Here is a 13,755-nt window from a genome sequence, read left to right on the forward strand (position 1 = left end):
TATGATTTTTTTTCCTTTTTGACATATCAACCTTTTTTCGTAGAATTAGACAACATTATCAAAATAAAAGCCACTCAACAGCAATCATATAGTTCACAACCAGATTTGAACAACCCAAGCTCTCAGGGTTATGGAAGTAACATCTACTGTATGTGCTGCAAAACATTTCTTGGGTAACATGTCTCTGCATTAAACATAATTCCCTGCAGCTTGTAATATGACTTCAGTCATTGAGCAAAAATAGTATGTAGTATTTTTTATTTTGCATTATGATGTTCAAGGTTTTAAATCAAAATTTAAATAAGGAAATGCAGATAAAAATAAAAGCTGGGAAGAAATCATGCAAATTGTCATGAAATTGTGTTTTCAGGCACTAGATTACTATTACTTTTAATCAAGTTGCACATTTTGTTCTTTAGTCTTTGCACATTGCAGGACAGATAAAGTCCATCTAACTCCATAAACACTTTTTGGAATACTTCAAAAGTGTATCTGAGCTCGTTTTGGCATCTCAAATTGTATGTACTGTATTCTGTATGTCTGAGTCATCAACAGAGCACTAGCCTTGAGCACACTTCCAAGATGATGTTTCAAGATTAAGAAAATGCTGACATTTGGGGGGTTCACATGCTGCCACACCTTTAGTGATCTCAAATATCCTCGTGACGCTTTGTCCAAGATCTTTTTATATGTCATCGCCCTGTGTATCCTGTAGAAAAAAAAGTGGCAAAAAACAATGCTTTTTAAACTTGCAGTTTAGCAGCAGCTGGCATTATGATGAAACGTGGTTTATGGAAATTTTAATTGTTTCACTGTTTTCACTTATTATTGGGAAATAATTGAATGCCTTTGAGCAAACAGGATGCTGTATCCCCATTGATACAGAACTGGAGAGAAAAAGAGAGGCTGGAAGAAGAGGACAGCCCATCTGTAGCTGGCATTGATGACATTGCCACTGCAAAACACCACTGGAATGGGGCAGAGGAGGGTGTTCGCATCACCTCACCCCTGAGAAAAAGCAGTTTCATTCACCAGTGAAATGCACAGCAGCTAGCACTAAGTGAGAAATTACTTCACCAAGTGTAACAAGGACAAGCTTTAGAGTAGGCCAGGAATTTAGTTAGGACAATAGGATTTAGCACCCCTACTCATGGGGATCTTTTACAACCAAGCAGTCTACACTTTGGTTTAACATTTGATGTGATGAATGACACATTCATATACAGTAGCACAGTACGCCTTAATTTCTTTGATCTGTGAAACTTGATCATTTGATTTTGTTGGAAAAATCAAATAAATGCATTTATTTATGCCCCTTTCACATTTGTTAAATATATCATTTCATGCTCACACAATAATCTAAATATCTAAATCTAAATATCTACTCTAACTTGGACAGTCGGCTATTTCGTGTTTAAGTACTGTACGTATGTATTTACGCAATCCGAATCCGAGAAACGAAACTGAAAGAAAGTTACTATTTAGTTCCTGAAAGTCTGAAAGTACTGGCATATGAAGAGGGAAATCTTATCCATTCTGCGTGCTATTTGATAATATACCTCGATTTTTTGCTTAAAGAAGACTTATACGGTAAGAGAAAAATATCTTTCTGTGTATGATTTTAGATATGTTTTCAATGTACAGTATGTCAATGAATGAATAATTCTAGGTAATACCTAAACAAATCGATTTGTGTATTCACGGAGTGCATGAAAATAGCATAGTTATTGAGCAAATATGTGAATGAGAAGTTGGATACTAGGCACTTTTTGCTTTTTCAAATTCTTTGTGTTCCAAAGAATTCCAATTTATTTACAGTGGTTATTGCAAGCGTTTCACGTTTACGTTTACGTTTAAGATATTTGTATTTTGAGACAAACTGTAGGTAATTTGTTAGAATAGTTTACTAATTTATTTGTTTGCTCAAAATGATAAGCATCTTTAATTCGATTTGTGCTGTAATAAAATATATTCTAGGATGACAAAACTAAAATATAATGCCCAAGAGACATTCGTTTTATACGGAAGCGCATTGCTGCCACCAAGAAAGAAACAATCCTCGCCCTCATCTCGTAATTACGACAAAGTTATCTCATAATTACGAGAAAATCATGTCGTAATTACGAGATAGTAATTTTCGGATACTTATGACTAAACCCCAGTCGGAAGTAAATCCGTACAAATTCTGAAGCGCTGGACATTGGCACAATCATGAAACCGAAAGATTTAGCCAAGTTCACGGTAGTTTCTAGATGCGTTCAGTGCACAGCGTACCAGGTTGTACAGTACTTACACCGAAGTAAGCATTGCTATCTCAAAATTACGAGATAATAAGGGGGCGATTTTTCCCATTGGTGGCAGCAATGCGCTTCTGTAGTTTTAAATTTAATCATAAGTAATACAAAAATATGTTAAACTTATTTTGGTGACTTTTAAACATTTTCTTGTATATTCTTTTCCTAGAGGAAAATCCTGTCAGTGGAGGAATAGCACAGTTAAATAAGTAATCAGAACAGCTCTTGGACCAACTGTCTTGTAATATGGCCCTGCCTCTAGCAGATAAAAGTTTGTGCCCAAGCTTGGACAAGTTGGGAATCAGAGGTATGAGAGTGGACACTGATTCACATAGACAAGCCCTCAGTGACAAGGTACTGAAAAATGAATGCAAAATACCACCAGATGTGGTAGACTCCATTGATTGGAATAAACTGAAGATACTAAAGGTCTTTAATGCAGATGTTACAAACATTGAACAGGAAAGAGGTGTTTTTTCAGAGACCATATTAGGAAATACTAAGACAGCATCAGAAATAAGGCATAAACAAGCTAGCATCAGAGAGAATGGGAAAAAGAATTTTCCAAAGGAATGTATAGCTACTAATCAGGTCTGTGGGATTTATCAGACACCAGAAGGCCTAAAGATCTCCATCTGTGTGGGTGACATTCTCCATCTGGAGTCTGATGTAGTTGTAAAGCCAAGCAGCAGGAAGACAAACCTGGGAACCTTTGAACAAGTGGTGGATGAAGAGCAAGCAGTCACACTAACTGTTCACAGACGGTTGACCAGCAAAGGGAGAAGACAGAGGGTCATCACTTTTCACTGGAATGTTGTGGAGTGCAGCAGTTGTGTGTCCCTGATTCAAAGTGCAATCAGTCTTGTACTAAAATATGTGAAGCACCATGGCCTGGCATCTCTGGCTATTTGCCTTCCATTAACAAATACACAGTGCTTTCAGTCTGAAGCTGAAACTCTGATATCAGAATTAGAGGTTTTCAGCAGGTTTTCACTCTCCACTTTACCTGCACCTGTGTCTGTGCACTTGGTTTTTCCTGATGAAAATGAAGGGGTCATACAGCTACAGAGAAGCCTGGGGGCAAGCTGGCACCCCCTCTCTGAAATACAAAAGGAGACGGCTGATCGTCTCCCCAATGAAGGCTTTCCCTTCCCAGAAGGAGACATCTTGACTCAAGTGGTGTGTGGAACTTTGGAAGAAACTACGGTAAGCAGGGACCATTTCAATACCTCGTACTTTGCATCACAATGTCACCCTAAAATTAGAGGGTATAAAAGAAAAAATAATCAAATTCCTATTTTTAAAACAAAACTTGATCGTCTAGATAAACTTAATTATCTCATGTCATCATTGGATAGGAGGCTCACCAGTTTTCATTAAGGGTGTTTAGAGGTTGGCTATTACTAAAGGGACCTGCTATCTGCTTTGCTGTGCAAACTGTTAAAAATTAAATCCCTTCAAGATGCATTGCCTTCATGCAACATTCTAGTGTATTCTAAACAGAGGGCAAAGGTTATTCATGTAAGCATGCATATAATCAATAGAAGTCCTTTATTGAAAAAACATTGTCTGTGGCCCAACACATTGTCAATGTTGCTTTCAATAAAGGACGTTTATTGAATTCTGTCCTTTTCATGTGAGTGGACCCTACACTTCCATTTATAACTGTCCGTGTTCTTTGCTTCTCTCTTGTAGACAATTAATCATTTTGATTGCCCTTGTGGATGTTAACTAATTATAACCCACACAAATAAGGATGCTACTCATATGCTTTTAAAGAAGAGTGTATTTTGTTTTCCTAAATACAATACTCTGTACTTTTTTGTTGTTCGCTTATATTTTTTCTCTTATATTTGGTATTCTCATATCTGTTGGTTACAGAAATCCAATGTATGTCTAATTCCTAATACTTAGCACCTTGTAGCCTTTTCCTTTTCTCTTTTCATCTCCTCAATAGTAATTCAGCCTAAAGACTATAGTTATTCATCTCAGGTCTTCTTACGTTTTATGGATGCACCAGTTTGTGTCAATATTTAGAGTGCATTAAGCAATGTAATGTAAGTAAAGGATAAACAAAATGACATTTGTAGTGTATTTACTGTGATCATTTAACTGTATAGTAATATTACACTAGATGCAAAAAACTTAATTTATATCAATAAAGCTTTTAGATTAAATTAAGGGAATACTTATTTTAAAATATAGCAAAATGAGATGTCATGTAAATTAGTTGCAAATATTGATGCAGATTAATCAGATTAAAATAATTTCTTTATAACCAGATAATGATGTGGACTTTGAAAATGCCCAAAACAATTTTAAATAATGATTTACTAATTAATACTTGTACACCTCCCAATCAAAACAAAGAAACAGACAGATTGTTTTTTGTGTTTCTGTTTTGCAGGTGTTAAAAGGCATTGAAAAGCCTTCAGGTATGAACTTCTTTTTAAAACATACTCAATTCATTATGTAGGATTTTAATTGGTTGTCATTATTGCACTTTCTATGTGGTCAGTATTGCTTATCATCCTGAGTCATATCCCAAAAAAGTGTAAAGCTACTCATTTTTTGGGGGAACAGCTATATATAGAAAATTTGCTTACCAATTCTAAGGGCATTTCTGTTTTTGCAATATGGCCGGGTAACTTGTACCATAGTCTCAGTGCTCTGGGTAGAGAAGTGCCTCCTGTTCTCAGTTTTAAATGCACTTCCACAATAGTCTCCATTTGTGTCCTCTGCTTTATGTTTACTATACTCACTTTTTAATTCTTGTAGTCAGGTACCCTCACATGCTTCTCTGCTGAGGACTAAAAAGATTCAGTGCCTGTCAGTGGCAGGGTATTCCCTGGAGCCCTTGAATGTATCTGGTTGCTCTTCTCTAGACTGGTTCCAGAGCAACAATATGTTACCTATAAGACACTTTGTAGACATTATTCAAAATATGTCCCGGATGTCGGAAAGGACGAACCGTGGAAAGACAGGAGAGCGAAAAGACCCTATGTGTAGCGGCGAGACGGGGGTTAGCCCGGGCTCAGCTGTTCAGGAAATGCCGTATAGAAACCTATGCCCTCAGGTAGCAGACGTGGGGCGACCTGGTGCTAGGCGGGTTTCAGGACATCCGAACGTCAATGCTGAGCGAGTAGCAGAAGCAGGAAATAAATAGGCTACACAACAAGACACACCAGAAAGACAAGAATAATCACAGGGAACTAGGAACAGGAGGAAAGTAGAGCACCCTCTAGGTGTACTGGGCATGACAAAATAAGAATCACTCACTTGTGCATTATACATTTTCAACATCCCATGCTTTGATTTAATGTCTATGCTTTAAACAATATATCCTGCATTTTATGTGCCTTTTCAATTACTTCCCACATTGTCTAAAATATGTCAATGCTGTGCGAATGAAAACACCCGCTGTAATTCTTTTTCATAAGTGAGTAACTTGTTGCACTTAAAGCTCTGCATAAGGAAGAAGTCAAAGTGTGAATTGCATTAACTACTTATTTTACTTTTGATTTCATTTTTAAATATTTATCGGTATTTATCTATTTTTTTCTTTCTAGAAATAATTGGAACCTGCTTTATGGACGATTTCTATTTTATACAGTACATTCAGGACCATGCGGAGGCTTTCACAGATATTTCCAGACACCTCTTTGCCAACAGTTTAAAGTTTAGCATTTTCCATGGGTCACAACTACCTAGCCTCCTAGTGGAACCAGATAGCTCTGGGAGGAGCAGTTTGTCTGTCATGGATATCTACTGGCAAGCCAGAAAACTGTATGGTGTGAGAACTGTAGAACTCACATCCTGGATAAATCGGAAAGTGTATGCCCCTGCACTTAGTGCATTGCCCTCTGTTAGGTTTTATGAAGAACTGCAAGTATTGGTAGGGAGGGTTAAAGAATTGGAGGAGTTTCTGAACTGGAATGTAGCCATTGAGATAACTTCTGAAAATTGGAAACCTTCTTCGGACGAAACAGTTTTCGGAGTCATCCGGAGGTTCATGCAGATGCTGTCAGATCAATTCCCGTATGTTTCAATTTTAAGCTTTAAGGATATACCAAGGTTAGTGTTCAAGGGGCCATTGAAGAACATTAACATGGCTATGAGTTTAATTAAGGGGCAAATCTCAAAACAGAAATTCCAAGTTGCAGTTGAAAACCAACTTTCAAAGTACCAGTGTTCTTTCCTAAAAGGACTGGACCTGGAAGCTTTCTCTGCTGAAGTCTTTGACCCCACAGGGATGCTGGCTACTTTGAAATGTCAAGATGGCACCCTAGTGGTTACAGGGATTCATGAGGATGAATCAGAGAGAGTGGTGAAAATCCTGAAGGATGTTGTTAAGGAGAAAGCCATCCGAATCAGTAGTGCTAACCAAGCAGCTACTAAAAAGAGGGGCTGGCAAGAACTATTGTTCCATGTGAATGGAAAGAAGGTGGAAGCCCACATGATGAGAGATAAGAATGACACTAACTACTTGGTGGTGCTAGTGGGATTTACAGCAGAGTTGCAAGCTGCATGTTGTTGCATCCAAGACTATTTACGCCACAATACTCTTGCTAGGAGAGTCCTGCAATTCCGGCAGCCACATTTAATGGAAGCAGGAATTCGACTTCAGAAAATCATGGACTGGGAAAGCTCAATACAAACTAAGGTGAGAAAGTTATTTGACACTTTAAGTCTAACACTTGGTAAAATTCATATAATTCTGAGGGGTGGTATCTTAAGAAGTTTTTAGAATGTTCTTTTAATCATTATTAAGCTATATTCTGGTATAACAGATGCATATATATCTTCAATTTATACTGTATAAAACCAGATTTGTTTTATGGGGAACGGTATGGTGTGTACCCCAAGGCTTTAAAAAGACTGGCAGTGAGTGAGGTGAGGTGCTTATCTGCTTCACTTCAGCCCCATACTGTAACTTTCTGTGTGACTGCATGTCTTCATTAGGTGAAGATGAAGACTGGGTCACAATCCCAGCTGGAAGTGATACTGTCTGGTCCACGAGATGAAGTACAGAGAGCCCAGGAGACTGTGACAAAGGATCTGGAGTCCCTTGTGAGGAAATCCTTGACTCTGGTTGAGCCGTGGACCAAGGATTACTTTGAGGATCAGGAAAGAAGAGCTACCTTGGAGGAGTACTGTGAAGCCCTTAGATGTCTTGTCATCATGGAAGTCAGGAATGGTCCTGGAGAAGGTCCGTTTTATTAGTATAAACGCTTCTTGGTTAGACACAAACAAATGTATCTATTCATCCATAGTCAGTCTGTTAGCTATCACTATTGTAAGATAATTACTACACACCTTGTGAATAGCATACAGAAATAGGGTTTCTTATTGACTTCTGAATCCATATATATAAGTACAGTATACTATTGTGTAATTGTTATACAAAAAGCTGGATATCGTCCTTAGTTTCCTACAGCTTTAATACATTTCATTTTCTAGCACACAAGATCCATGTGACTGGGAGGATGCCAGATGTGGAGAAAGCTCGAGCAGCCATTGAAACAGACTTCCAGGGTGCCAAACAACAACAATGTGTAAAAGACCCCCAGATTGCTCAGCTGAGACCAGAGCAACTCGCCTCCATCCAGAAAAAGCTGAGAGTCAGGCTCCATTGCAGAAATAGTTCTATCACAATAGAGGGACTATCTGGACAAGTGCTGGAGGCACAAAAACGCATTACAGAACTTCTGAAATGCATTTCAGAGAAGGCTGCTGTACGTATCCCATTACTTTTTTAGTTTCAGTTAATGTTGAGTTTGAAACCTTCAAGGATATGTATCATCACATTTTGTTTAACTGTAATTAAAATGTTTTAAAGAAAACTGAAAGCATTGTTCTCCCTCTCTCCAAAAGTATTGCTAAGTATAACTTAATTTAATTTCTTTTCCTTATATCTCTGAAGTGCCAGATAGTCATAATTGAACCTTTGTATTTACTTCCAGAAACTTTTTTGTGCATTTTAGCAAAAACAAAAAGGAAAATTGCCATGTTCCTCTCATCATAAATATTTTTCTGTAATTTTAAATGAACTGAACTCATACTTTGAGAATTAGTACATAGGACATTTAGGAAGTGAATGGTTTACAGTATGTTCTGATTCAATAAGTAATACCCACAGGTTGATCATCAGGCAGCATCTACAGACATTCCAACAAGGGCCAGATATCTGGCTGAGCCTACAAGATCAAACCAAATACCCTTACAGTTAATAGACAGGAACCAGATTCACCAGCAGCCACAAACTGGAGTTCATAGGACAGAAGGTGAGAATGGAAGTTCTATTTTTCCATTATTAGATTCCTAACCACTTCCTAAAGATCTTGCAATAATCCTATGGTACAATGATGCAGTATTTGCTTTTTCCTGGACCTTTCTGACCTTGCTAAGTTTTTTTCCTTGAAAATGTCAAATGTTTTTTCTGCTTTATTACAGATCTCTTCTTTGGTGAGACGAGAGTTGATTTCCGGTCCCTTCAATTTGCTGTCCCAAGCAGGTTTATGTGCAGTGAGCCAGGCTGTGGTTGCTCTTTCGACTCCCAGAAAGGGCTGCAGCTCCATAACACCCAGATGCACACAGAAGAAGGGAGAGACACCTGTCCTAAGTGTGGCAAAGAGAGCACTAAAAGTGGGATAACCCGACACCTCCCATACTGCCAAGGACATCTGGGGTTGTATCAGAGCAGAAATCCTTCGTTAACCCAGTTTACATCAACTTTATTCAACAGGATCCAGACTTCTCAGCCTGCAAGTATAGTCTCTAAAGCACAAGGTGAGAGGAGAGGAATGGAGGGATTCATTATTTCTTTCTTGGATTTGATATGGGCTCCTAACCTTTAATACATTTTGAATGAATAGGAAAATGCAGTAGAAGGCTTCTTCGCTGTCACCAATGACAGATTGACAGATTAAGATGAGCAAGTGACTGAGCCTCTAGGAAACCTAAAGAAGTAGCTCATACCGTCAATTTCATCCGACTACTTCCATTCCCAATATCCGTATTCCTTTTATTCGACAAACAATCTAATTTTGTGGTTCTTTTGTCTTTTCTCAGACGAGAAAATATTCAGTTTCCAGTCCCTTCAATCTGCTGGCCCAAGCAGGTTTATGTGCACTGAGCCAGGCTGCGATTGCTCTTTCGACTCCCAGAAAGGGCTGCAGCTCCATCACACCCAGATGCACACAGAAGAAGGGAGAGACACCTGTCCTAAGTGTGGCAAAGAGAGCACTAGAAGTGGGATAACCCGACACCTCCCATACTGCCAAGGAGATCTGGGGTTGTATCAGAGCAGAAATCCATGGCTAACAACTAGAGTTGGTGCTGATTCTCAAACAAGTTCCCAAATCACATCCACCTTATATGACTGGACACAGAACTACCAGACCAGTGCAAGATTTACTCTACCACAAGGTGAGAACAAGGGACATATAGTCCTTGAAGTGTAGGAAAGTGGTCTACTACCATTTACTACAACATGAATCACAAGAAGAAATTAAATATGTCTTTTAATTGTAGATAATATCAGAGCGGGATACTTAGTATATTCACTATATTTTGTATGATAGATTTTTGAATGCTAGTGTTGCTTATCATCAGTGAAATTAATGTAAGGACCATGGCTAGAATAGCTAAACCGACAGACTTCAGTGTAAAGGAATTGTAACAGTATATAGGCAGTCACTGAATTACATAGTACACGGTTTACATATTCTCAGTAGCCCCTAGGTAGCAACCCATTTAAAAAATAAAAGTTCAGAGGCATGTATAATAATTTGTGTAGTATATGTAATAGAACAACTTAATGTTCTTTGTAGCCCATTTATTTTTTCTTATAAATTTATATATAACCTTGGCCAGCAGGTGTAAATTTGATGTGAAAAGTGAAACTGGAGCAGTGAAGAAAATTATATATTAAATAGATATGAAAAAGGTGACTCATTATCAAAGTATAGTGCATGTATAAACACATTGATTTGTTACTTTAATGTTTGGGTATGCTAAAGGTGTTAGGCTTAATGCATATAGAAAGCTTTAAATGTATGCAGTACAGAAAAAATATAAAAATGCAAGAAACTAACCCCTACATATGTTGATGACGGTACTTGAAATAAGAGCATTTTTATAATATTCCTTTCTTTATTTTCTTAAATTCTATTAATATTTAAAAATCATTATATGCAGGGCCAACTAACCCAACTAAAAAGAAATGTATAAAACCAACAAAGTTTGTTAAAACTACAAAAAGCAAAGGGAGTTTATTAAACTCTTTATTAGCTTTTAGACTGTGTGACGTCTTTTACATTTAAAAGCTTAAATGTCCTATGTAATCATAATTTTGTTGTGACTTTGTACCTCTGTTGATCTGTTGCTTTACTTTCCCAGCACACTAGTTCCTGCTAGGTTAACGACATAGTTGCTATGTTACTGATGTAGTTGCTACTGTATGTTGTAAGCTGGGCCAATGGATAGCAGATTACGAGTTGGGCTAGCCAGGTTGGCCAGTGCATCCAGCAGTGGAAACACCTCCTCCTATGGTCTGGCTAGATAGGCTAGGTAGATTTCATTTTTAATGTCACTTTGTTTTCCTTCACAGCTTGGAAGTCTGAAGGCGTCCAGCCCTACAGGCCGCCTATACCCACCTCCTCATTCACCTGCAGCTGTGGTCGCTCCTTCGACACCCAGAGAGGACTCAGTCTGCATTACACCCTGATGCACACGGCGGCGGGCCGGGCCACCTGCCCTTCCTGTGGCAAAGAGAGCACCAAGAGCGGGATCACCAGACACAAGTGCAAGGGAAGATAAGCACCTCATTGGTAAAGTCAGTTAGTCAGTTAAATGATATCCAGGTATCTTTGTGTGGGGTCTTATCAAGTGAGAAAAACCTGTCTATGTTGAATTGTGTATTTGGTATAAGGAAAAAAGTTCCATCTGGTCTAGCATCGGTTTAGAGAGGAGGTTTGTGCCTCTTAGTTGATAAGTGACTTTACTAGTCTCCTACTGAATTTGTGTCTCATTAGGATGACACTGGGACTGTCTGTCTACGTTTTGGTTGTGTAGAATACTGAGTACAGGTACTCACACATATTGTAAATATTTGTAAATAATAGTCCATGTGTTCTCTACATTAGTTGTGTACATAAACACATGCTTGTGTCTTACACAATAATCTCATTTAATCTGAAAACCACGTACTGTAGTGCCAAGAAAAAAAGAAACCCCACTCAACATTCCCTGATTACTGTGATGTTTTATTATTTCACTTTTATACATGTGCCTGCAAGGCAAAATGGTGTCCCTAGCTTTCACAATTAAAAATGTACTTAAATTTTATAAAAATTATATAAACTTTATTTACAATACTTAAAATAATGCTGATTCTGCTGAGAGTGATGCAGGCAAGTTCTTATCATAGGTTATGATAACTCATACCCTAACTGCTATAGACCTATATCCATTTTGTGTCACCTTTTTAAAATGGAAAAGTGTGTTAACAAGCATTTAACTATGTGTGTGCCCTGCAGTGGACCAGTAACCCATGTAAGGTGTATTCCTGCCTTGTGCCCCCTGATGTCAGGATAGGCTATGGAGTAAGTAATCGTCATATTATAGAAGGTTGGATGATAATTCTTTTCTTTCTTTGACTGATTTTTTTTCTGTGCAGCAGTCGTGTTAGCTTCTCAGTCAGTTTGTCATTGTAAATAATCTGTTCTCAAGGAAATTATAAGGTTAAATAAAGGCTTATTTTTAACTTTTAAGAGAAATTGATATATTATATCAGTTTAGCAACAAGACTTTTTATGTGTAATGTTTTGGAATATTTTTTCTGTTTAGCTGTTGTTTGATACTTTCTTTGAAATGATTTTATACGACTATAGTCTGTTAATGTAATATTACGGTTATTATTGTGATACAGTTAAAGAATGAACAAATCTTTAGATACATTGTCTCAAAATTTTGTAACTGAACAGGGCAAAATGTTAATTCAAAGTGTAATATGAATAAAAGTGCTTTTGAAAATCGAAACAATGTGTAAAACCTAAGAGGTATAAAAGTCCTATATTAAAAACTGTTAGGAGCACAGTAAGTTGAGTTCATGAAGAATTTATTTTTGTATTTAATTTACAAAATCAAAGTTACATACTTATGTTAAAACCACAGGCATTATGTTATCACATGTTAAAAAATTATAATTTCTGTGCACTTCATTTATAGATTTAGGTTTTGAGTTGCTTAAACTAATATAAAACAGAAACAAAAATAAAGACTAAACAAAAGTAAATTGTACACTGTACTGTACTGTACTGGAATGGTAGATGAGACTAATAAGTATGGATGATTTCTCAAAGGATTTTTAGGTGGTAACTTGATATTTCTGTCCCTCTGAGAAAAAGGCTGATGGACTAACATTATGTGATACTGTATATTTGAAACACCCATCCAAATATTTATCTGTATCCTTTGGGGTTCCCATTTTTAAATATTCTATTAATCCGACACCACAAAAATAGACATGCCAAAAGTTATGTCAGTTATCACACAGCCTTCTACAAATAAAGAAATAAAACATCAGAAAAAGGCTCCATAGCCAAAACAGTTTGCTTCCTTTCTTCTGTTTTCAGCATGGAATAAACCTATTACGTGTTCCTAAAGAAATAAAAGCTGCTTCTTCTTTTAGAATCTCTTTGGTTGGTTTGCTTGGTACACAGATAAACTGAACGTCATTTTTAAAAACAAAAAGTCTTTGCAGAAGTTTATAATATTTGTTGAGATTGTAAAAGATTCTTGTAAAAGAATTCCCCCTTATTAACCTTTAAGTCCGAAAGCATGGATGTTTATCTTGCTGGCATAATTCACTTTAATAAAAGAAACAAGCAGGAAAAAAACTAACAAATATAAATGGTACTGTTTTGACAATTAGACTGAACCAAATCAAAAAACCATAAAGGAAAAGGTTTTGTAATTTGTAGTTGGCTAGCGAGGGTGATGTGTGCAAAACAATGTTATGTTTACTGATTTATGAGATTGTTTTGTTCAAATATTTTGTTGGGATTTTGTTAGGATATTCTGTACGTACCAATACAGATGTACTAAAAAGCTTACCTTGTTTTAGTTTTGCTGGGTCTCTAAGATATGTAACCCACATTTGCTCATGTTTCTGAAACCTTAACTGTACAATATACAATAACAAATACTGTACAATTCACATGTAAATTAAATGCAATAGATTTAGTTGCTTGAAGGCTGAGACAACATACTGTAAGTAAAAAGTAAATTAAATGCTAATGTAAAAAGAATCTCTGGGTAGTTCGTTAAACGATTACTAAATCAGGATTACATCAATATAATTTAACCCCTTACATGACTATGCAGCCTTTTACATTTCTTTTTTATAGAAACATTTTGCTGGCACAGAAATTGTGAACACAAAGGAACACAGGTTACA

At 37.0% G+C, this 13,755-nt stretch overlaps 1 protein-coding gene across 1 annotated transcript; it reads left to right on the forward strand.

Annotated features, from left to right (window-relative positions):
• Nucleotides 1-1,490: 1,490 nt before the first annotated feature.
• On the forward strand, nucleotides 1,491-13,406 carry LOC148839226 (uncharacterized). The gene is made up of 10 exons (XM_088930537.1): nucleotides 1,491-1,590; nucleotides 2,464-3,500; nucleotides 4,702-4,729; nucleotides 5,864-6,957; nucleotides 7,257-7,503; nucleotides 7,755-8,029; nucleotides 8,434-8,578; nucleotides 8,748-9,083; nucleotides 9,366-9,722; nucleotides 10,906-13,406. The coding sequence occupies exons 2-10, from the start codon at nucleotides 2,541-2,543 to the stop codon at nucleotides 11,112-11,114; spliced, it is 3,651 nt and encodes a 1,216-aa protein (XP_088786663.1). The 5' UTR covers nucleotides 1,491-1,590; nucleotides 2,464-2,540; the 3' UTR covers nucleotides 11,115-13,406.
• The last annotated feature ends 349 nt before the right edge of the window (nucleotides 13,407-13,755 follow it).

Source organism: Atractosteus spatula, chromosome 2, assembly GCF_055471065.1.
Source record: "Atractosteus spatula isolate fAtrSpa1 chromosome 2, fAtrSpa1.hap1, whole genome shotgun sequence".
Taxonomy (NCBI): Eukaryota; Metazoa; Chordata; class Actinopteri; order Semionotiformes; family Lepisosteidae; genus Atractosteus; species Atractosteus spatula.